Raw genomic sequence first — 26,107 nt, 5'->3', positions numbered from 1 at the left:
ATAGATTTGTAAAAGGCAGATCATGCTCAACTAATCTAATTGAACTCTTTGATGAAGTAACAGAAAAGGTTGATGAAGGGAAAGCGGTGGATGTTTTTTTTATATGGATTTTAAGAAAGCATTTGATAAGGTACCGCATAAAAGGCTGGTTAAGAAAATTGAAGCCCATGAAATAGGAAGGTCAATGTTCAAATGGATAAAAAAATTGGCTTAAGAACAGAAAACAGCGAGTAGCAGTAAATGATTGTTTTTCAGACTGGAGAATGGTAGACAGGGGTGTTCCCCAAGGGTCAGTGATGGGACCACTACTTTTTTTTTTAATATATAGATGACTTGGATCTTGGAATAAAGAGTAGAATCTCAAAATTTGCTGATGATACCAAACTTGGAGATGTGGCAAACAGTGAGGATGATATGAATCACCTGTGTGGAGTTTGCAAGTTCTCCCTGTGACCGAGTGGGTTTCCGCCGGGTGCTCCGGTTTCCTCCCACAGCCAAAGACTTGCAGGTTGGTAGGTAAATTGGCCATTGTAAATTGCCCCTAGTGTAGGTAGGTGGTAGGAGAATTGAGGGAAGGTGTGGATGTGGTAAGGAATATGAGATTAACGTAGGATTAGTATAAATGGGTGGTTGATGGTCGGCACAGACTCAGTGGGCCAAAGGGCCCGTTTCAGTGCTGTATCTCTCTATGACTCTATAACAGGACATAGATAGGCTAGCAGAATGGGCAGAGAGGTGGCAGATGGAATTTAATACTGACAAATGAGAGATGATTCATTTTGGCATAAGGAATGAGGAGAGGCAATATATACTTAATGGCACAGTTCCAAAGAGTGTGCAGGAACAGAGGGACCTGAGGGTGCATGTTTGAAGGTGGCAGGACATATTGAGAGAGTGGTCAGTAAAGCATATGGGATCTTGGAATTCATAAATAGAGGCATTGAGTACAAAAGCAGAGAAGTTATGCTGAACCTTTATAAAGTTCTGGTTAGGCCCCAGCTGGAATATTACATCTAGTTCTTGTCACCACTCTTCAGGAAGGATGTGAGGGTCCTTGAGAGGGTGCAGAGGAGATTTATCAGAATGGTTCCAGGGATGGGGGATTTTAGTTACAAGGTCAGGTTGGAAAGCTGGGTTTGTTCTCCTTAGAGTAAAGGAGATTGAGGGGACATTTAATGGAAATGTAGAAGATTCTGACAGGCTTAGATAAGTTAGGCAAAGGAAAAACTGTTCTCACTAACAAATGATACAAGGACTAGGGGACACAGTTTGGAGGTTCTAGGCAAAAGATGTAGGGGGAATATGAGGAAGCACTTTTTTACACAGCAGGTGGTAATGACCTGGAACTCGCTTCCCACAAGGGTGGTGGAAGCAGAGACAGTCACTGACTTCAAGAAGATGTTGGATGGCCACTTGAGAGAAGTACACTTGCAGGGCTACAGGGAATTCGACCCGGGGAGTGGGACTGACAGCATAGCTCTGTGGAGAGCCTGCATGGACTCGATGGTCCGAATGGCCTTCTTCTGTGCCATTAATGACTTCATCATATTGCTGTTTGTGGGACCTTGCTGTGTGCAAATTGGCTGCCTTGTTTCCTATATCAAAAGTGACTACACTTCAAAAGTACTTCATTGGCTATAAAGCGTGACATAAATGCAAGTCTTCTTTCCTTAAAAGGTGACAGGATAAATCGAGAAGACTGTTTAGAAGGTATACCAGATCCTTGGCATCATAAGTGGAGGCATAGCGCACAAAGGTAAGGAGGTTATGCTAAACCTTTGTAAAACACTAGTTAGACACCAGCTGGAGTTTTGAAGGGGAAAAAAATGATGCAGCAAGTCATTGTGATCTGGAATGCATTGTCCAAAAGGGTGGTGGAAGCAGATTTAATAATTACTTCCAAAACAGAATTGGATAAATACCTGAAGTGGAAAAATTTGTTGGGCTAAGGGGAAAGAGCAGGAGTGTGGGATTAATTGGACAGTTCTTTCAAAGAACTGACACAGACATGATGAGCTGAGTGGCCTCTTTCTGTGCTGTATCCTCTCCTGATGCTTTGACTTGAGAGCATCCATTCATCTTCTCTCAGATCATATGTATGAGAGAAGATGAATGGATACAAATAACAACAAAGCAGTAATTTAATGAAGTCATATTGAGGGGATAATCATTAAGGTCTCATTGAATGGTTTATGAGTTTTCTGAAATTAAAGGCTAGATTACATCCTTAAAGCCTTGTATCGGTTAACATTTAATTTGCAACAAGGATTCATCTAATATTTTTGTGCCAAGAAACTGTTTGTCTGAATTCTGAAGGTCAATGTGCCTCATGTCCTTGATAAGTGGGGTCATTTATGATAAAAGGATTAACATTGTGACATCATTACATTGAGATTTAATTTTACATTTGTTTTTTTGTAAATTTCCATGATCAATCTTGTAATACAAAACAATTATCAGTATATGTTAACAAAAAATTTCAAATATTCAAGTAAATAATTATTGATCTTCACTAGTTTGTTTTTGTTTGAGTTATTATAAGTCAGGGTCGTCCAATCTTTTCAGGTGGAGGGCTGCATTATGATTTTTGCTTGGACCGGGGGGTTGGGCGGTGGTGGGGGGGTTGGTGAACACATTTCGAAAGATAAAGGCATTAAAAATTTATCTTACTATTAAAAGCAACAACAAATGTGCATTTTTGTAAAGAAGCTGCAAACGAGAAGACAAGTTTATTGACTTACTTTCTCAACACTATATTGAAAACTGATTTAATGACAAACCTGGCATTGTTTTTGCTTGCATAAGTAGTCAATCTCTGCCCACGCACTTGATGTCGTGATGCAGAGTATTCTGAATAGATATCCAACTGTCAGGAGTGCTCTTGATCTCTGTCTGTCTCTCTCTCTCCCTGTGTTCCCCCTCTCTGTGTTGTTCTCACTCTGTGTCCCCCCTGTTCCCCCATCTCTGTTTCCCAACCCTCTCGCTCTGTCCCCCCCCCCACTCTGCGTTTCCCTCCCTCTGTTTTCCCCCCACTCTCCCTCTCTGTTTCCCCCACTCTCCCTCTCTGTGTTTTCCCCCCTCTCTCTCTCTGTTTCCCCCCCATTTCTCTTGCTCTCTGGTTTCCCCCCTCCCCTGACAGTTGCACTGAGTGGGAGCATTCATCACAGCAGCTTTCTGGTTGGTTAGTTTATTTAAAAACATCGTGCTGAGTTTCACAGCTGACAGCTGCTGAAGCAGGAAAGCGCTTCCCAACATCAGACAGATTCGGGGTTTTCCAGCAGGCTTTTAAAAAAAGTCCGAAAACCCTGAATCTGTCAAAGTTGGGAAGTGTGTTCCTGCTTCAGCAGCTGTGAAACTGACATTGCAATGTTTTTAAAAAGGCCAGTCTGCAAGAAGAAGACAAAGGGAAATTTCCCATCTCCAGTCACAGACCCCTGGGGAGGATGAGGAACAGCCTCGAGTACAGCTTACACCTGCAGGCCGGATGAAAACCCTGTGGGCTGGATCTTGGCCTGCGGGCCGTATGTTGGACAACCCTGCTATAAATGCTGCATGTAAAAGGAATCTTTTAAAATTAATTGGTCTAAGTTCTATACACTGATGAATAAATTGGGAATGATTAACGGGCACTATGTGGTTGGTATTTTTGGGCAACTGATAATCTTATGGTCTCCATTTGATGTCACTTTAATCTGTAGTCATGTTTATGAAACATTTCAGCAGTTTCTACATCAGGTTTACAGACAGCTTTTGTGAACAAATAATGAAGAGGAAAACTTAACCTTGCACCTCTTATTGTGCAGGAAGCCCACTTCCCTGTTGTTAGAAAATGCAATTGATACTTATGCACAAATAATAGCTTTTTTCCATTGTCTCCAAAGTTTAACACATTCTTAGGGAAAATTATCTTAAACAGTTGACTCCAACCTTTGCTCTTTGTCTTGACCTTGAACATAGTTCTCCTATGCCAGTCTTCATTAAATTGTCTCCATCACACAATTCTTCTTTTGGTGGATCCATTCCACGTATCTTTATCAGTTCTGCTTGCAAGCGATCAAACTTGGACTTAAACCATTGATGCGCTTCCTCCAGGTTAGCGCTGACCTACAGTCAGATAATATCACAGGCAGTAACACCTCCCTAAATATTACTGCAGATTAAAGACAACTCTTCATGTAATGTGCTTGTATATAGTGTTCACATTTCCAGATAGCTGCATTCACTGGCCAATATTAACTACTTTTGTCATGTTCCCTATGAATCTGTGGGTAAATGCACAGCAATGCATATTACTGAATCCTACAAACCAAAAATACCCCAGGTTCTATTCCTGGTTTGTTATGCGTTGGCCGATTGCAGCTGGATAATTGTGGGGTGTACTACAACTGGACTCAGTGTCCCCATGCTTTTGGTGGCGACAACCTGTCAGGGCTCCTCCACTCAATCACTATTCAGCAACACCCAGCTGGAACACTACAGGTCAACAACTGAAGACAGAATTGGGCTAAATGGCGAGGACTGGCACAGTCAAAGAGTTTGTCAATAGTCACTATCTAGGCACACATGAAAAATGGTCATTTATTTAACCAACGAAGAGCTGCTAGCAGCTGTAGAACCATTCCTCAACATAATTCAGCACCTTGGGATTAGGAGAAAACTGGGGAAAAAAACTTTTGTTGATAAAGAATATAGCACAAACACATAATAAGTTGATATAATTAAAACCAAGTCTTCAGTACTACAGTCTGTAATTGATTTTATTCATCAGTAGAAATAATTGAGTAGCATTTATTTATAATGTCTATTTTCAATATTTGGATATAATGAAAACTTCTTTTAAACAAAAATGTCTCCTTAAAAATAGGAAAACTAAATGTAAAAGTGATCTCTAATGGAATGAGGACTAAACAAATCTAACTTATTTGTGGGTGGTGGGGGGGCGGGGGGGGGGGGAAGCACCTACAATTCTGACATTTAATTTAGATTAATTTCAACAGAGGGAAGGAATGCTTCAAGTGAATAACCTCAGTACACATATTTCTTCACCTTTCTTCTCTTGCAGAGTTGGCACATTAAGAAGGTCTGAATGGCCTCCCTTCTGGGCAGTAACCACTCTGTGATTCTATGTATTTTTGAAGGACATATCTTCTACTACTGTAACTTTGCCTCCCTTGAATAACCACAATTTGGGTCTCCACTCAGAATTAGATCTGCTATGATAACACTGTGTTAAACGGCAGCCCATGTGTATCTCAATTGATTCAATTTACTTAGAGGTCTGTTCAATAGACTGATATAAATTCTGATTAGATGCTAAAGCCAGAATTAGATTGCCATTCACAAGAGATAGTAGCATCACTTTGAACATGGCTGGACAAAGCTGCTATGGGTTTAATATTAGCTGGGATTTTTTTAGATAATAGATGGGAGAATATCATTGCACCATCTTTGATATGCAGAACTGTGATTGTTCAGTTCCATATAGTGATTATGAACCTCGGGGTAAAGACAGTAAAACTTTGACACAATGTTCATAAGATAGACAAGGTATCTTATTAATGTAGAACATAAAGAATATGTAGATCACATTCTCCTACCTGCTGTGACTCTAAACTAGCTTCCTTCAGTTTCTGCTCAGTTATTTCTTTGCAAGTTTGCAGACTTTTTACCTTCGCCTCAAGAGTCTAGGAGCAAGAATAAATATTTTTGTGCTACTTAAAATTCAGAAATTCATAACCATTCCACATGAATTAAGTTTAAGAAAAGCATTACAATATCACCTGAACCCAGATTCCAGGTCCTTCATATTCTGAAATCTAGTGACAAATTTTGCAAGATTAACAATGGTAACAGAAATCAAAGCAGTAGAACAGACTGTAGCACAGTGGGCTCTAAACCCCATTACAGAATTCTGGGAAACCTTAGGTGTTAATATTCTATTCTGTGAAAGCAAAGCCACAGAGCCTTCTCACAGACAGCCACTTTCGACACTGGCATCACAGACGTTATAAAACTGGCCTGAAGGGCTAGATGAATAGGTTACTTTATTTGTGAAACTAGTCAAGCAGCCTGCAGAGACAGTCCTTACAAAAACATGAAGGAGGATAGAGCAGATGAATGTGTGGCTGAAGAGATAGTGCAGGAGGGAGGGCTTTAGTTTCCTGGATTACTGGGTCTGTTTCTGGCGAAGGTGAGACCTGTACAAGTTGGATGGTTGCACCTGAACCGGAACGGGACCAACAACCTTGCTGGGAACTTTGCTAGTGCTGTTGAGGGGTTAAACTAATTTGGCAGGGGGATGGGATACAAAGTGGAGGTATAGTAAGGGGTGATGCACAGTCAAATATAGAAGAGAAACTGAGTCAGTCTGGAAGGCAGAGCAAATATAGACCTGTTAAGGCACAAGCGAATAATGCAAGGTTGGATTGCATCTATTTTAAAGCAAGGAGTCTTACTAGTAAGGCAGATGAATTGAGGACATTGATTAACACATGGGAATATGATATTATTGCTATAACAGAGACATGGTTGAGGGAAGGGCAGGACTGGCAGTTCAATATTCCAGGGTATAGAATCTTCAAGTGTGACAGGGTAGGGTGTAAAAGAGGAGGTGGTATTGCACCGTTGATCAATTACTGCAGTAAGGAGGGATGATATCTTAGAAGGCTCCTCAAATGAGGCCAGATGGGCAGAACTTAAAAACAAAAAGGGGGCAATCACTTGGCTGTGAGTGTACTACAGGCCTCCAAACAGTCAGAGACAGATAGGAGGAGCAGATATGTAGGCAAATCTCAGAGAGGCGTAAAAATAATAGGGAATAATAGCAGGGGATTTCAACTTACCTAATATCAACTGGGATAGTCTTAGTGCAAAAGGCTTAAAGGGGGCGGAATTCTGAAAGTTTTTTGAGGAGAGTTTTTTGAGCCAGCACGTAGAAAGACCTACAAGAGAAGGGGTGGTACTGGATCTAATCCTAGGGAATGAAGCTGGAAAAGTGGTAGAAATGTCAGTGGGTGAGCATTTCGGGGATAGTGACCATAACTCTATAAGATTTAAGGTAGTTAAGGAAAAGGACAAAGAAAGACCAGAAATAAAAGTAATGAATTGGGGGACGGCCGATTTCAATATAATAAAACAGGATCTGGCCAAAGTGGACTGGGAACAGCTACTTGTAGGAAAGTCTACATCAGACCAGTGGGAGTCACTCAAAAAGGAAATAGTGAGAGTTCAGGGCCAACATGTTCCCGTAAAGGTGAAGGGTAGGACCAACAAGTCCAGGGAACCCTGGATGTCAAGGGATATAGAGGATTGGATCAGGAAAAGAAAGGAGGCTTATGGCAGATCCCAAGCGCTAAAAACAGCGGAGGCCCTAGAGGAGTATAGAAAGTGTAGGGCGGCATTTAAAAAAGTAATTAGGAGAGCGAAGAGGGGGCATGCAAAAACACAGGCAGGCAAGATAAAGGAAAATCCCAAGGCGTTTTATAAGTATATTAACGGCAAGAGGATAACCAGGGAAAGAGTAGGGCTCATTAGACCAAATTGGCAATCTGTGTGTGGAGCCAGAGGACAGAGGTGAGGTTTTAAGTGATTACTTTTCATCTGTGTTCACTATGGAGAAGGATGATGTGGGTGTAGAGATCAGGGAGGGGGATATACTTGAACAAATTAGCAATGAAAGGGAGAGAATTTTAGCTGTTTTAGTGGGTTTAAAATGGAATAAATCCCCAGACCCAGATGAGATGTATCCCAGGCTGTTATGTGAAGCAAAGGAGGAGATAGCAGGGACTCTGAGACAAATTTTCAAATCCTCTCTGGCCACAGGAGAGGTACCAGAGGACTGGGGGACAACGAATGTGGTACCATTATTCAAGAAGGATAGCAGGGATAAATCAGGTAATTACAGGCCAATGGAGTCTATCGTCAGTGGTAGGGAACCAAAATTCTGAGGGACAGGATTAATCTCCACTTGGAGAGACAGGGATTAGTCAGGGATAGTCAGCATGGCTTTGTCAGAAGGAGATCGTGTCTAAAAAACATATTTGAATTTTTCAAGGAGGTGACTAGACATGTAGATGAAGGGAAGGCGGTTGATGTAGTCTACATGGACTTAAGTAAGGCTTTTGATAAGGTCCTGCATGGGAGATTAGTTAAGAAGGCAAAAGCCTATGGGATCCAGGGCAATTTGGCAAATTGGATCCAAAATTGTCTTTGTGGCAGGAGGTAGAGGGTGATGGTCGAGGGCTGTTTTTGCAATTGGAAGCCTGTGACCAATGGTATACCGCAGGGATTGGTGCTGGGACCCTTGCTGTTTGTAGCGTACATTATTGATTTAGATGTGAATATAGGAGGTATGATCAGTAAGTTTTCAGATGACATGAAAATTGGTGGTGTCATAACTAGGTGAGGAGGAAAGCCATAGATTACAGGATGATATAGATGGGCTGGTAAGATGGGCAGAGCAGTGGCAAATGGAATTTAATCCTGAGAAGTGTGAGGTGATCCATTTTGGGAGGACTAACAAGGCAAGGGAATATACAATGGATGGTAAGACCCTAGGAAGTACAGAGGGACCTTGGTGTACTTGTCTATAGATCACTGAAGGCAGCAGCAGAGGTAGATAAGCTGGTTAAGGAAGGCATATGGGATACTTGCCTTTATTCGGCGAGGCACAGAATATAAGAGCAGGGAGGTTATGATGGAGCTGTATAAAACGCTAGTTCGGCTACAGCTGGAATACTGTGTACAGTTCTGGGCACCACACTACAGGAAGGATGTGATTGCACTGGAGAGGGAGCAGAGGAGATTCACCAGGATGTTGCCTGGGCTGGAGCATTTCAGCTATGAAGAGAGACTGGATAGGCTAGGGTTGTTTTCCTTGGAGCAGAGAAGGCTGTCGGGGGGGGACCTGATTGAGGTATACAAAATTATGAGGAGCATTGATAGGATTGGTAGGAAGAAACTTTTTCCCTTAGTGGAGGGATCAACAACCAGGGGGCATAGATTAAAGGTATGGGACAGGAGGTTTCGAGGGGATTTGAGGAAAGGTTTTTTCACCCAGAGGGTGGTTGGAATCTAGAACACAATACCTGAAGGGGTGGGAGAGGCGGGAACCCTCACAACATTTAACAAGTATTTAGATGAGCACTTGAAATGCCATAGCATACAAGGCTACGGGCTAAGTGTGGGAAAATGGGATTAGAATAGATAGGTGCTTGATGGCCGGCACAGACATGATAGGCCAAAGGGCCTGTTTCTGTGCTGTATAACTCTATGAAAGCCAGGTTTGTGGCTGAGGCATTGGTTAACATGCTAGATATGTTGAGACGAAGACAGGCCAGGATATTCTAACTTCATCAGAAATACAAAAAATAAGCATCATAATTTCTCACATATCAAATTGATTGGCATATTGGAAGAGACTTACATGACCCAGTTAACCCTTCTTTACTGGACATTAAGGTTTGAACTTGGAAAGAGGATCTGTCAGTAAAGTTTAAAATATAAAAAGAGCCATCCTTTCTCTCCATGTCATTGCCCTCTCCCCAAACCTGGCATTGTAAATTGCAGCATGTGATTTATGAGGATGGGTGGGTGAGTGTCCAAGATGCGCTCATGGTTGTGGCACTAATATGCAAAGTAGAGACTATCCCCCTGACCCTGGATTCAGGGGTTCTGGGTGGACACATGCCAGAACTTAAGCAAATGCAGCCCCACAGAATTTCAACCTCATTGTATCATTCTCTTTTATCGTGCCCCTTGATTACTAGAAATAGGGAGTCAAAGACAAACTGCACTACACATTATTTATTCCATGATTGGGAAAGGTTTCAGTTGGCAGCACTCAGTCCTCTTAATCAGAAGGTTGTGGATTCAAGCTCCACTCCAAGGTTAGAACACATAATATAGACTGCATTGTCAAAGATGCCAACTTCTGGATGATACATCAAACTAAAGTCTGAAGTCGAATCTGAATGTCCACCTGAACCAATGGAACAGCAACAATCTTGTGACACTTTTCAAAGAACAGCAGGGAGATCTTCTGATGTATTTGACAAAACATTCTACCATCATACTACACCATCAAAAATAAATGAACTGGTTATTCATCTCATCGCTGTTTGTGGGGCCTTGCCCTGTGCAAAAACTAATTTCACTGCATATGAAATGCACTGGAACATTTGAAACATCATAAGACGCTATATAAACACAAGTTCCTTTTTTCTTAACCAGTGAATAATTGTGCCGATTGAGTCAGCCAGATAGACAGAAAATATTTAATGCCTCTCTGAGATTAAAGTATAAGTTACAAATTGTGACTGTACTATATGGACTATTCATCTGACTTTAAATCATGCATTGTTCCATTTGGGCGATACCAGTAACAGAATGCTTTCCAATCCACTAAACAGAAAATTGATGTGGGTACCTCACCGTCTGGATAGCAGAAAATTACTTTTCATATTTTGCTAATTTTAATCATTTTTATCTTCACAGTAGGATTTGGGAATGAGTTATAGCTAAGCGTTGCATTTTAAAACAAAAGGTGATTGCTTACAGGTGTAAAAAGTAACAATCTGTGATTTGTTAATAGGCTAGGTATTCTTTATTTATTCATGGGATGTGGGCATTGCTGGCTAGGCCAGAACTTTATTGCACATCCCTAATTTCCCTTGAGAAGGTGCTGGTGAGCTGCCATCTTGAACCACTGCAGTCCTTGCAGTGTACGTACACCCACAGTGCGGTTAGGAAGTTCCAGGATTTTGACCTACTGACAGCGAAGGAACTGCGATATAGTTCCAAGTCAGGATGGTGTGTGGTTTGGAAGGGAACTTGCAGGTGGTGGTGTTCCCATGCATCTGCTGTCCTTGTCCTAGGTGGTAGAGGTCATGGGTTAGGAAGGGGCTGTCGATGGAACCTTGGTGAGTTGCTGCAGTGCATCTTGTAGATGGTACACACTGCTGCCACAGTGCTTCGGTGGTGAAGGGAGTGAATGTTGAAGATGGTGGATGGGGTGCCAATCAAGGAAGCTGCATTGTCCTGAATTGTGTCAAGCTTCGAGTGTTGTTGGAGCTGCATTCATCCAGGCAAGTGGAGAGTATTCGATCACACTCCTGACTTGTGCCTTGTAGATGGTGGATCGGCATTGGGGAGACAGGAGGTGAGTTACTCGCCACAGAGTTCCTAGCCTCTGACCTGCTCTTGTAGCCACAGTATTTATGTGGCTGGTCCAGTTCAATTTCTGGTCAATGGTAACACTCAGGATGTTGATAGCGGAGGATTAAGCGATGGTAATGCCACTGAATATCAAGGGGAGATGGTTAGATTCTCTCTTGTCTTAGATGGTCACTGGTGTGGCATGAATGTTACCTGCCACTTATCAGCCCAAGCCTGGATGTTGCCCAGGTCTTGCTGCATCTGGACGCGGGCTGCTTTAGTATCTGAGGAGTCGCAAATGGTGTTGAACAATGTGCAATCATCAGTGAACATCCCCACTTCTGACCTTATGATGGAGGGAAGGTCATTGATGAAGATGGCTGGGCCTAGGACACTACCCTGAGTGGGCGGCACAGTGGCGCAGTGGTTAGCACCGCAGCCTCACAGTTCCAGGGACCCGGGTTCGATTCTGGGTACTGCCTGTGCGGAGTTTGCAAGTTCTCCCCGTGTCTGCGTGGGTTTTCGCCAGGTGCTCCGGTTTCCTCCCACATCCAAAGACTTGCAGGTGATAGGTAAATTGGCCATTGCGAATTGCCCCTTGTGCAGGGAAGTGATAGGGAATAGGGGATTACTGTGGGGTTAGTATAAATGGGTGGTTGTTGGTCGGCACAGACTCGGTGGGCCGAAGGGCCTGTTTCAGTGCTGTATCTCTAAATAAATAAAAAAATAAATAAACTCCTGTAGTGATGTCCTGGAACTGAGATTCAACACATCTAATAAATCACTTTGTGAAATCTCACAGCTGAGTCTACTTCAAACTGAGACAATGGGAGCAATTTTAAATATACACCCAAAATAAAGCACACCGTCTGCGGTGCATCTCTGGCGCCCGAGTCCTGCAGGGTGAGGCCAAACTATTTTCAGGTTCAGGCCTCATTAGATTATAGCAGGTGAAGTGTCCAAAATGAGGGGGAACTAGTAAATAAGGCCAGTAAGACGAAGAGGAAGAGCAGGCAGGGAGATGTTGCGGAGCACAGCGGGACTGGTGGTCTGAAGTGCATTTGTTTCAATGCGAGAAGTACAACAGGTAAGGCAGATGAACTTAGAGCTTGGATTAGTACTTGTAACTATGATGTTGTTGCTATTACAGACACTTGGTTGAGGGAAGGACAGGATTGGCAGCTAAATGTTCCAGGATTTAGAAGCTTCAGGCGGGATAGAGGGGGATGTAAAAGGGGTGGGGGAGTTGCCTGACTGGTTAAGGAGAATATCACAGCTGTACTGCGGGAGGACACCTCGGAGGGGTCATGCAGCGAGGCATTATGGGTGGAGCTCAGGAATAGGAAAGGTGCAGTCACGATGTTAGGGGTTTACTACAGGCCTCCCAACAGCCAGCGGGAGGTAGAGGAGCAGATATGTAGACAGATTTTGGAAAGATGTAAAGGTAACAGGGTTGTAGTGGTGGGTGATTTTAACTTCCCCTGTATTGACTGGGACTCACTTAGTGCTAGGGGCTTCGATGGGGCAGATTTGTAAGGAGCATCCAGGAGGGCTTCTTGAAACAATATGTAGATAGTCCAACTAGGGATGGGGCCGTACTGGACCTGGTATTGGGGAATGAGCCCGGCCAGGTGGTCGAAGTTTCAGTAGGAGAGCATTTCGGGAACAGTGACCATAATTCCATAAGTTTTAAGGTACTTGTGGATTAGGATAAGAGTAGTCCTCGGGTGAAGGTGCTAAATTGGGGGAAGGTTAATTATAACAATATTAGGCAGGTATTGAAGAACTTAGATTGGGGGCAGCTATTTGAGGGTAAATCAACATCTGACATGTGGGAGTCTTTCAAACGTCAGTTGATTAGAATCCAGGACCAGCATGTTCCTGTGAGGAAGAAGCATAAGTTTGGCAAGTTTCGGGAACCATGGAAAACACGGGATATTGTGAGCCTCGTCAAAAAGAAAAAGGAAGCATTCGTAAGGGCTGGAAGGCTAGGAAAAGACGAATCCCTTGAGGAATATAAAGACAGTAGGAAGGAACTTAAGCAAGGAGTCAGGAGGGCTAAAAGGGGTTATGAGAAGTCATTGGCAAACAGGATTAAGGAAAATCCCAAGGATTTTTATACCTATATAAAGAGCAAGAGGGTAACAGGGAAAGGGTTGGCCCACACAAGGACAGAGAAGGGAATCTATGTGTGGAGCCAGAGGAAATGGGCGAGGTACTAAATGAGTACTTTGCATCAGTATTCACCAAGGAGAAGGACTTGGTGGATGATGAGCCTAGGGAAGGGAGTGTAGATAGTCTCAGTCATCTCATTATCAAAAAGGAGGAGGTGTTGGGTGTCTTGCAAAGCATTAAGATAGATAAGTCCCCAGGGCCTAATGGGATCTACCACAGAATACTGAGGGAGGCAAGGGAAGAAATTGCTGGGGCCTTGACAGAAATCTTTGCATCCTCATTGGCTACAGGTGAGGTCCCAGAGGACTGGAGAATAGCCAATGTTGTTCCTTTGTTTAAGAAGGGTAGCAAGGATAATCCAGGAAATTATAGGCCGGTGAGCCTTACGTCAGTGGTAGGGAAATTATCAGAGAGAATTCTTCGGGACAGGATTTACTCCCATTTGGAAACAAACAAACTTATTAGCGAGAGGCAGCATGGTTTTGTGAAGGGGAGGTCGTGTCTCACTAATTTGATTGAGTTTTTTGAGGAAGTGACGAAGATGATTGATGAAGGTAGGGCAGTGGATGTTATCTATATGGACTTCAGTAAAGCCTTTGACAAGGTCCCTCATGGCAGACTGGTACAAAAGGTGAAGTCACACGGGATCAGAGGGGAGCTGGCAAGATGGATACAGAACTGGCTCAGTCATAGAAGACTGAGGGTAGCAGTGGAAGGGTGCTTTTCTGAATGGAGGGATGTGACTAGTGGTGTTCCGCAGGGATCAGTGCTGGGATATTTGCTGTTTGTAGTATATATAAATGATTTGGAGGAAAATGTAGCTGGCCTGATTAGTAAGTTTGCGGACGACACAAAGGTTGGTGGAGTTGCGGACAGTGATGAGGATTGTCAGAGGATACAGCAGGATATAGATCGGTTGGAGACTTGGGCGGAGAAATGACAGATGGAGTTTAATCCGGACAAATGTGAGGTAATGCATTTTGGAAGGTCTAATGCAGGTGGGAAGTATACAGTAAATGGCAGAACCCTTGGGAGTATTGACAGGTAGAGAGATCTGGGCGTACAGGTCCACAGGTCACTGAAAGTGGCAACGCAGGTGGATAAGGTAGTCAAGAAGGCATACGGCATGCTTGCCTTCATCGATCGGGGCACAGAGTATAAAAATTGGCAAGTCATGCTGCAGCTGTACAGAACTTCAGTTAGGCCACACTTAGAATATTGCGTGCAATTCTGGTCACCACACTACATGAACGACGTGAAGGCTTTGGAGAGGGTACAGAAGAGGTTTACCAGGAAGTTGCCTGGTCTGGAGGGCATTAGCTATGAGGAGAGGTTGGATAAACACGGATTGTTTTCACTGGAACGACGGAGGTGGAGGGGCGACATGATAGAGGTTTACAAAGTTATAAGCGGCATCGACAGAGTGGATAGTCAGAAGCTTTTTCCCAGGGTGGAAGAGTCAGTTACTAGGGGACATAGGTTTAAGGTGAGAGGGACAAAGTTTAGAGGTGATGTGCGAGGCAAGGTCTTTACACAGAGGTTAGTGAGTGCCTGGAACTTGTTGCCGGGGGAGGTGGTGGAAGCAGGTACCATAGAGACGTTTAAGAGGCATCTTGACAAATACATGAATAGAATGGGAATCGAGGGATACGGACCCCGGAAGTGCAGAAGGTTTTAGTTTCAGCAGGTATCAAGATCAGTGCAGGCTTGGAGGGCCGAATGGTCTGTTCCTGTGTTGTACTGTTCTTTGTTCTAACCCAATAAATGCTAAATGAGCAACTCGCTGAACCGGAGCATAGATAGATTCTTGACAGACAAGGGAGTCAAGTGTTCTGGCAGCAGACAGAAAAGTGGAGTTGAGACCACATTCAGATCAGCCATGATCTTATCAAATTGAGGCACAGGCTTGAGGGGGCAAATGGCCCACTCCTGCTCCTAGTTCGCATATTTGTATGAGCACAGAAAATCCGAAAACTCCATGGCTGGGCTGAGCTCAGAGTCAACATAAATTGAAAGGTGGGGCCTTTCCAGTGGCCTCCAGTGAGCTGCAGTATGTTTGTAGGGCTAGGAAGAGTGTTCTTCTTCCTTTTGGCTTCATGAAAATTCCACCCAAAAATGTTCCAAGCATTTTTAAGAGTTGCTTCCAATGGTGCCTGGTAAGGCTGCTCGCACACCTGGTATGAGTCAAGTGTGAACGCGCACGTTCCACTCATTTTGTACTTGAAAATTATAAACTGGAATCTATCATTGGCATAGGACTCCAATTTCCTTTTGCAGCTTGGGCAGCACTACTGGGTCTCCAATTGCAGTCCTGCGCAAAAAATTACATCAGGAGGGTCTTGGACAGCCAAGAGGCAGTCACTCTCTTCCTGCTATTTTTAACAGCTTGTAAACAAGACTGGAAGCTGAGTTCTTCCCCAAATACAACTCAATTGACTCATCCCAGACTTATTAACCCATGATGGGCCCGATTTATTTAGAGAAAGTGGGAGATATGTTTCTTGAGACTTGTATTGCAAGGCTGGGGAGATGGTTAACCAGTTTTATCATAAGCCTACAAGACAAATCACTGAACAGGAAAGAAGTCAGAGGGGCACTTGTTGGGAACATGAAGGTACATATAGAAAGTCAATCAGGGTGTAAAGATAACACTATGTGGTGCAGGCCTGGGTTTGGAGGTGGAATTTTGTCTAATTTAGATATACATCAGCATGAAAATGTTCCTGTATGTAAGAAACAGTCATTGTGCTTATTTGGGGGCTAAATCAGGGATCGTGATGTGCAATTACCCCCATGCCCATTTGGTGTAATGCAGGCAACATTGCATCTTCTTGCTGCCTGCTCATTATCATGATTTGTGTGTGCAGCAAGCAGTAATCACACTGTTGGTTACCTTAACACATCAGCAGGGGGCCCAAAATCCTACCCTGATCGTGCAATTTAGAGCTAGCTTGCACTGCTGAAACCTAGCCTGCACCTCTTAAAAAGTGTGGGGTGTGGGCCGAAGGTTGTAGTGTAGCTGGAACAGGTGCTGTGAGTCATTTGAGAGATCAAACTGACCGGGTGAAAAAAAAAGGATAGCTGAACATGGGAGAGGGCAGGCACTCAGGTTTTCCGAAGTTGCACTGGAGATCTTGGTGGAAGAGATGGAAAGGCGGAGAGATACCCTTTATCCACAGAGGGCCAAAAGGCCCTCCAAACACAAAACGAAAAGGCAGTGGGGGGAGCAGATAGCTGTGGAGGTCAATGCCAGGGGTGCAGCCCCAAGGACCTGGATACAGTGCCACAAGAAGTTTAATGACCACACGCAAGGGGTCAAGGTCAGTGAATGCACTTTCAAATGCCATATCCTACCAACTGCAATAACTAGCCTCAGACATTGCCTAATTCACTACACCGCCATCACTCACCTACCAACAATTTGAATCAATCAGGACAGATACCCAACATACATATTTTTCACTGCATACACACACTTAGCACTGCAGCTGGCCTCACTCCCACATCCCACAGCTTACACACACTGCCAGCTATTTAACTATGACAGCCAAATCTCCAAAACATATTGCACAAAACTTACTGACACCCTTCTCTCTATGTTGCAGGAGAAGGTGGTGCATAACCGGAGACAGCAGGCGCTAACCACTGGGGGCAAGACACACCCACATGCTCTAACCCCCTATGGAGGAGATGGTGCTGACATTTATTGGAAGGGCTATTGTGGAGATTGTGGCCAGCGACAAGGCTGAAACAATTGAAAAGACAGTATCCTCATACCTAATCCTCTTTCTCAAATCCCACAATCTCTTACAACATAAAAGTTACAGATGGCATAAGCAGGCACGTCTTACTTTCCCCCCTTCCCTCACCACCACCTTATCCATGTGCCTTTTTCCTTTTTGCTGCCCATCAAGAGCAACCTGGCCCAGCAGCGGATGAAGAATAAGAGAGTGATGATAAAGACATACAGTCACTTGATTTCACAACCCAAGACACCAGCTCAGACACTAACAGTGCAGATATCTTGGAGGATAACAGAGGCAGGATCTGTACGTGTGAGACATTGGGCACAGATACATTGCAGTCAGGGCAGAAGGTAAGCATAGCGCAGGTGCCAGCTTGTTTGAGGGTGAGGCGTATACGAGTTCTGCTGCAGAGGACTCAGATAACAACTTCAATGGACAAAGCTACAGATGGCGGCAAATGGATATGCACAACTAAATGCTTGGTGCCTTGGGAAGCGTGCCAGAAAGCCTTTGGTCAATCTCCAGGAGTATGGAGGAGCCTGGCACCAATTTGGCACAAGGCTTTACACAGAGCTTGAAGTCTATCTTTTCCAGCATGGATTGGGTGCCTAACTCCATCAACATGCTTGTGGACCCAATCAGGATGTAACGTCTGATGGCTAATGTCTTAGTTTCCACTACAGCACAAGCTGCTTCCACCAAAAGTCTGAGTGCTACAGTGGAAACTCAAACTGATGTCAAGCAAGGTCAGCTTGCTGCCATGCAAGCTCAGACTGCTGATATCATGGCTGTGGATACCCATGTTCAAAAAAGCTCATAGGGTGTCACAGCAGTCCAGCTATCTGTCCTCCAAAAGATTACTCAGGTTGCTGAGACACCGCTCCAGGGAGAGGCAGTGACTCTATGGAGCATCAGCCTGTTGTCCTCTCTTAGGATGACAGCATTCGTGTTCTCACCTTGCCATTCCACCAGTGCCCTTGCTGTTGCCTGTCAGCCAGTCAGTCCAGACTACTGCTGTCTGTGTTGAGATAAAGCAGCTTAAGCCGGGTTCCCTAGGCCTACAGCTGCTTGAGAGTGTTCTTCCAAACCATCTTCAGTCTTCTACACTAAAAAACAACAGCCTTCCAACCATACTGCAGCAACTGGGGTAAGCACTGTGTAGGAACACCAGAAGAAGCAAAGACACACAGAAGACAGGCAGTAACGGAATGCAAACAGGTGGTTCATTTAAGTTTGTGTGTAATATCACATCATTTTATTTATAAATTTGGTTTGGAATGTTTATGTTGCGTTCGCTTTTAGTTTTGCATTGTGGCCAAGGAGACGATGTGATGGTCAGTGATAGAGGGAAGGCAAGGAGCGTGAAACTGTTGGTGCATAGGGAATTGAGGTTGAGATTGCAGTTTATTTAGCTCATCATGTACAGCCCAGGAAGAAAAGGGGTGAGACTAGGTTACAGCTTCCCTTCCTCCTGTTCCTCAGTTTCTCGTCTGCTAGGTGGTGGCAAGGGCTGTGCCCTCATGATAGTAATATTGTGCAGTATGCAGCATACTACCATGAATCTTGAGACCTGCTCAGTTGAGTATGGCAGAGCTCCTCCAAAGCGATCCAGGCAGTGAAGCTGTTGCTTCAGAACACCAATGGTCTCCTCTATCACATTTCTTGTGGCAGCATGGCACTCATTGTACGAATGCTGGACATGCATTCATGGGTTGTGAACCAGAGTTACAAGCCATGTCATCAGCAGAGAGCCCCTGTCACCATTAGTCACACTTTGGTTTGATGTGGTGGCTGAAATGCAGCTGGCACAGCAGACTGCTGCAGAATGAAGGCATCATGATTGCTGACACGATAATGAGTACTGATTTGCATGATACTCCGTGTATGGTCACACACCAGCTGGATTTCGAGGGAGTGGAATCCCTTTCAGTTCAGGTACATGGCAGAGTTGACATGCAGAGCCTGCAAAGTAAGGTGCGTTCTGTCAATGGCACTCTGTACCATGCAGAAGTCTGCAAACCCTCATGCCCGCACTGCCTGCTTGTCTCTGGCAAAAGGGAATGAAGCTATTTCTCTTTCAACAGAGAGCCTCAGTGACCTTCCGTACATGACAGTTGACTTTAACTAGCGAGATGTTGCTAATATCACCAGTCTGGAAGGAGCCAGGCACATAAAAGTTTATAGGCAAGGTCACCTTCACAGTCACTGGCAATGCGGTCCATGTAGAATTGTAGCAACTGTCAGGAGAAATTAACCAACAACTAACCTGTAAATAGTTGATAATCCCTTTAAGTAGCACTGTTGGGGGATCCTTCCTGCTGCTTCACACATGTTCAGCTGTGCGAGGTTAAGCAGGTGTTGACTGGAACAGGAGATCCAAAATGGCAACATTCTCATCAAATCAGTGGTCCCCGTTGATTGCCATGATGATCTCCTTGCTCTGTATACTTCTGGCAGATGTTAACTGCGTGCATGCTAACACCTTTATCAAGATGGCTGCAGACATCTTTTTGGATCCCTAACAGCACTTGAAGTGCCCAAAAAACAGGCATTACCGAGCCCAATTTCACACTCATGATATTTAATTCATTAGTTCAATATTTAAAGCACCAGTTGAATTTTGAAGTCAACTAATTATACACTGATGCCTCATTGACAGAAAATAGTTAAGGCTAATTCCTGACACCAATGAGATAGAGATCATAATTGTTAATGCCTATGAGACAGTGTTACCTCATTTCTTTTTTAAAGAAATGCGCTGAATTTTGAAAGGAAACAAGGCAGTTTGAGGGAAACAGATAAAAAAGGAAGAGAAAGAAAAGAACCACAATTTCCTTGCAATCTCACCCCAAGTGCAGCCTATAGCTAGCAGTGACTCCATTCCTTGCCAACTCTACCTGAAAGGAGAGGAGAAAAGACTACAAAACAGAACAGGGCAGAGAAAAAGCAAAGTCAAGTAAGGACAAGAGAAGAAGCTGCAAAGAAAAAGACACATAGGTAGAAGAGGCGAGGCAAAGAAAAAAACAGCAACACGAACACAGTGGAAACAGGTAAGAGGGATACCACATCCTCCAACTAACCATGTGCAGTGCCATGATAGATTACCTCTTTCTTTATAAAGAAACAGTACAAGCTACAAAAATGTTCACTGTTTTTAATGAAGTAACATAGCTTTATGCAATATCAAGAAATGGTTAACTGTAGCAGCACACAAAGTAACACGGGCCGGAATTTAACGCCTCCTGGGAGTGGGCTAGGAGGTGGGAGGAGCGTAAAATCACGTGGGGGGGTGGGGTGCCATGCCCGTCGCCTCCCCACCCTTCGCTGCGGGGGACGTGGCAAACTGCCCGCTCGCCCCAGAGTAATTGAGGCCCTTAAGTGGCCAATTAATTGTCACTTAAGGGCCTCTTCCTGCCACTGTTATTATATCTGGTGGCCTCCTTGTGGGCTTGGGTGGTGGGGGGGCCCTCCTGATCAGGCAGCCTGTGCCCCAAGGAGGGCCTCCCCTACAGCATGAGTCACCCCTACTAAAACAAGCCCTCAAGCCCTCCTGCCCTACACTCTGATCCCTGTCCCCTCCACCCTCACCAGGGCCTAGGCAATTGGCATACATTGTGGCTCCTCAAGCTGGATGGAGTCCCAGCAATGGCCACCACTGCCAGTGGCATAGTTGAGACTGAAGAGCTGCCAGCCCTTTGACAGGACGGCAGCTTTTGGAGGTGGGTCTTCCTGCCTCAGAAGGGTGGAAGTCCCGACTGAGGCCAATTAAGGGCTTAGGCCATGCAAAATAGCCGTGTGGCTACCAGACTCAGCGGAGGCAGGCTCTCCCCTAGATTTTCAGCTGATGGGCGGGCCACCATCTTAATTCTAGCCATTGTCACGATGCATTACTTAAAAAGAGGCAAAAAAATGCCTTAGATATGTCGGCCCATTAGCAATCATAAAAATTCCATCAGCAAATGACACATTTTCTGTAGATATTAATATTTCTTCATTTTGGGACTGGTTATATTTAGAAAAGATACAAACACGAAAATGCTAGGAAATGTTATGCCTTGAAAATGCAACCTTGTGTTAATCAGCAAATTCAATATTACAGCAGGGGGAAACATCAGCAGGGGTACAAAACAGTAGATAGCGTATTAGCCTCCCATTATACACCCTCACCCAATTTTTCTTTGCCCTTCAAGATAGTCCTTTTTAACAGCCTAAAGTTTTACAAAAAAATTCAACATTGACGAAAACATTTAATTTTTTTTAAATAAAAGCATGGAAACAGAAATCATCCCACCTGACATTTACTCCTCAGCTCTTGGCTTAGCTTATGTTCCTTCTTCAACTGGAATTCTTGCTGTTTGCGGAGGGATGCTGCCTCATGCTGACTCTTTGCCACGTTCTGAAGTTCTTCTTGTAGACTCTGCATCTCTGTCATAAACTTCTGAATCATTTGAGACTGCAGAAAAAGAAAATCAAAATACAACAGAATATAAAAGAGCAAAAATAAAAATTCCCAAACATTATGGGTAGGCGGTTGCTTGGTGGTAATGTCACTGGATTAGCAATTCCGAGGCCCAGGCTAATACTCTGGGTACATGGGTTCAAATCGGCCATGGCATCTGGTGGAATTTAAATTCAATTAATAAATCTGGAATGAAGTCCCAGTAATGGTGTTGATTATCAGAAAAACCCATCTGGTTCACTGATGTCCTTTAATGTCATACTTACCTGGTCTGGCCTACATGTGAGTCCAGACCCACAGCAGTGTGATTGACTCTTAAATGCCCTTTGAAATGGCCTAGCAAGCCACTCAGTTGTACCAAACCGCTAGAGAAAAGTCCAAAAGCAACAAAACCGGATGGACCACTCGGCATCGACCTAAGCAAAAGAAATGACAATGACACACCTCACCCTGTCAACCCTGCAAAGTCCTCCTTACTAACATCTGGGGTCTTGTGCCAAAATTGGGAGAGCTGTACCACAGACTAGTCAAGCAACAGCCCGACATAGTCATACTCATGGAAACATACCTTATACACCATGTCCCTGACACCATCACCACCATCCCTGGGTATGTCCTGTTGCACCAGAGGTGGCAGCACAGTGGTATACAGTTGGGAGGGAGTTGCCCTGGGAGTCCTCAACATTGACTTTGGACCTGTGAAGTCTCATGGCATCAGGTCAAACATGGGCAAACAGGTCAAACCTCCTGCTGATTACCACCTACCACCACCTTAGTGGATGAATCAGTACTCCTCCATGTTGAACACCACTGGGAAAAAGCACTGAGGATGGCAAGAATGTATTCTGGGTGGGGGCTTCAATGTCCATCAGCAAGAGTGGCTTGGTAGTACCACTACTGACCGAGCTAGCTGAGTCCTAAAGGACTAGATTGGGCCTGCAGCATGCGGTGAGAGAGCCAATCTACCTGTCGCAGATGCATCTGTCCATGACAGTATTGGCAAGAGTGATCATCGCACAGTCCTGGTGGAGACGAAGTTCCATCTTCACCTCCATCATGTTGTGTGGCACTACCACCATGCTAAATGGGATAGATTTCAAATAGATCTAGCAACTCAAAACTGGGCATCCATGAGGTGCTGTGGGGCATCAGCAGCATGATGGAAGGTGTTGTCGACAGTACCATCAAGCAGCACTTAGTCAGCAATAACTTGCTCACTGACACTCTCTTTGGGTTCCACCAGGACCACTCTGCTCCTGACCTCATTACAGCCTTGTTCCAAACATGGGCAAAAGAGCTAAACTCAAGAGGTGTGGTGAGAGTGACTGCCCTTGACATCAAGGCAGCATTTGACCGAGTATGGCATCAAGGAGCCCCAGCAAAACTGGAGCCAATGGGAACCAGGGGGAAAACTCTCCACTGGTTGGAGTCATATCTAGCACAAAGGAAGATGGTTGTTGGAGGTCAAACATCTCAGTCCCAGGACATCATTGCAGGAGTTCCTCAGGGTAGTGTCCTAGGCCCAATCATCTTCAATTGCTTCATCGATGACCTTCCCTCCATCATAAGGTCAGAAGTGGGAATGTTCGCTGATGAGTGCACAATGCTCAGCACCATTCGCGACTCCTCAGATACTGAAATAGTCCATGTCCATATACAGCAAGACCTGGACAACATTCAGGCTTGGGCTGATATGTGGAAAGTTACATTTGCGCCACACAAGTATCAAGCAATGACCAGCTCCAACAAGAGAGAACCTAACCATCTCCCCTTGATGTTCAATGGCATTACCATTGCTTAATCCCCCACTATCAACATCCTGAGGTTACCACTGACTAGAAACCGTACTGGACCATCCATATAAGTACTATGGGCTACAAGAGCAGGGCAGAGGCTGGAAATCCTGTGGCGAGTAGCTCACCTCCTGACTCTCCCAAAGCATGTCCACCATCTACAAGGCGCAAGTCACTTGTCCTTGATGAGCGCAGCTCCAACAACACTCAAGAAGCTCGACACAATCCAGGAAAAGCAGCCCACTTGATTGTCATCCCATCCAATCATCTTCAGCATTCATTCCCTCAACCACAGACGCACAGTAGCAGTAATGTGTACCCTCTACAAGATGCACTGCAGCAACTCAAAAAGGCTCCTTCAACGGCACCTTCCAAACCCGTGACCTCTACCATCTTTTAGGAGATGCATGGGAACACCACCCCCAACCAGCAAGTTCCCCTCCAAACCACACACCATCCTGACTTGGAACTATATCACCATTTCTTCACTGTCACTGGGTCAAAATCCTGGAATTCCCTTCCTAACAGCACTGCTGGTGTACCTACACTACATGGACTGCAGTGGTTCAATTAGATGGCTCACCACCACCGTCTTGAGGGCAATTAGGGATGGGCAATAAATGCTGGCCTAGCAAGTGACGCCCACATCCCCTGAAAGAATTTTTTAAAAAATCAGTAAAAAACTGATCACTCGTCACTTTCCTGCTTGGATGCTACTACAATAATGCTCAAGAAGCTTGTTTTATCCAGGACAGAGCAGTTCACTTGTACAACATCCCTGCCACTGAATCCAATAATGACATGACCAAAGATGCTGTCTGACCTCCTGAATATGTCCAGCATTTTCTGTTTTTAAATCCAAATCCCCATACTGGCACAATGTGGCTGTAATATGTACAATCTACAGGATGCACTGCAGCAACTTATTAAGGATACTTCGAAAACACCTCCCGCCCTTACCATCTATCACTGAAGATCTATCACTGGGAACCCCATCTTAAGTACCCTGAGTCACAAACCATGAATATCCATTTCCCTGTCCTTCACTGTCACTGGGTCAGTGTCCTGGAATACCCTGCCTAATATCACTGTGGGAACACCATCATTACAAAACTGCAGCTGATCAAAGGGAAAGTCCACCACCACTATGAATGGGAAACAAATGCGGTATTGGCAGCATCACCATGCCTAGAGAACAAATCATTTAAAAAAGTGGGGTCAATGAGCACTTCTAACATGTTTCAATCAACAGTGGGATCCTGTGCCCCCACTTCTACCAATAGTACCCAGCCTATCCAAGAACTATGGCCTCCAAATGAGCAAACGCCTAATATGCGCTACTAATGGCATGAGCGCCCACCATTTATATTTTAATGATGGAACCACCTCCACATTCTGCTGTGGGATCAGCAACAGCATTCTAAGTGAGTGCATTCCCAATGGAACACATGTTGGATAGGCCCCTGTAAATTTTTGCGTCCTTTATGCATACACAAACACCGTGCCTATAAATCAGACAGAAAAGATCATTATACACAGTTTAATAAATTATAAGGAAAATATCATTTCTTAATACAGATAAATAAAGCAAATTTTTTTTGTCTGTGTACAGACCTGCTCATAGTTCTTTTTCTGATACAGTTCTTTTATTGCCTCCATCCGTTCTAAGTCTGCTTCAAATTCCTAAGCAAAAAGCACAACTTGTCAAACGTAGACCATGGACAGTTAGCCTTTTTTCTGTTTAGGGACCAGTATTTAAATATTATTGGATCTGTTTACAATCAAATACATTCAATTCTTTTTAATCCTGAAATTAATTTTAGCATTGTAAACCACAGTTAACTTTTATCCTGTGATAGCTAAAAAAAAGCTCAGTTACCTCAATTATTTAAATAATTTTAAGTAATTTATGGAGCAACATAATGGAAATGTGTGGCAACTGCTCATCAACAGCTAAGCCTATTACTTACCTCATGATTCGAGGTGTAATTTGACATAGTAATTTGAAGAATATAATGGAGCAGTAAAATATCAAAAATCAAGGAAGTGTTAGGGAATATTATCCACTAAAATTATTTTTTGCGGTAACAAACAAACATTCTGCAGCCACTTTATAACTAACATAATATGCATTCATTGTACTAAATATAGGAATTGATGAGTAGGTTTTAATGTTTAACACCTTTAGTACCAACTTATTTAAAAGTAAGGAAAAACACAAAAGGTGTTCAGCCTTTCTTCTGCAATGTGTTGTGGAAAATGTGTGATTTAAAGTGCTGTTGAAAGTGTGCTGTTGACTGTACAGAAACCAGCTAATTAAGGAAATGCTCACAATCACTTTAAACAGCTCAGTAGTACATTGCAGAGGAAAGGTTGAGCAACAGGACAAAGCCAAGCGCCAGAATTTTACGGCCCCCCAACGAGTGGACTGGTGATGGTGGGGAGGGTGGCGGGAGGCATCATAAAATTGAGTGGAAGGCAGGGGGTGTGGTTCCATGATGCCCTCCTGCCCCCGCTGCAATTTTACATGGGGCGGTGGCAGCAAGAAATGACTTGCATGCCCCAGGACAATCAAGGCCCTGAAGTGGCCAATTAACTGCCACTTAAGGGTCTCCTCCTGCCGTGGCTGGAATTTTACCTGTGGCAGCCAGACGGCAAAGGCACCAAGAACACAGTCACCCTTCTTGCGGGCTGGTGGGGGAACTCTCCTGATTTGGCACCCTGTGCCCCACGGAGGGCTGCCCCGGAGCCCCAACCGCCCACACCACACAACACTCGGA

General features: G+C 44.2%; 1 protein-coding gene across 3 annotated transcripts in view; it reads right to left on the bottom strand.

The window, feature by feature from the left end:
* Positions 1-26,107, bottom strand: part of ccdc150 (coiled-coil domain containing 150) — a 137,840-nt gene that overhangs the window by 13,366 nt on the left and 98,367 nt on the right. For all 3 annotated transcript variants that reach the window (XM_068042223.1, XM_068042225.1, XM_068042224.1), the window contains 4 exons: positions 24,942-25,010; positions 21,367-21,528; positions 5,598-5,684; positions 3,928-4,104 (listed from right to left, as the gene is read on the bottom strand). In XM_068042223.1, the coding sequence (XP_067898324.1) occupies positions 3,928-4,104; positions 5,598-5,684; positions 21,367-21,528; positions 24,942-25,010 (495 nt within the window). The remainder of the gene's footprint in view (positions 1-3,927; positions 4,105-5,597; positions 5,685-21,366; positions 21,529-24,941; positions 25,011-26,107) is intronic.

Source organism: Heterodontus francisci, chromosome 11 (assembly GCF_036365525.1).
Source record: "Heterodontus francisci isolate sHetFra1 chromosome 11, sHetFra1.hap1, whole genome shotgun sequence".
In the NCBI taxonomy this organism is placed as follows: Eukaryota; Metazoa; Chordata; class Chondrichthyes; order Heterodontiformes; family Heterodontidae; genus Heterodontus; species Heterodontus francisci.
Note: the sequence above shows the minus strand (reverse complement) of the source record. Positions and strands in the feature narration are given on the sequence as shown.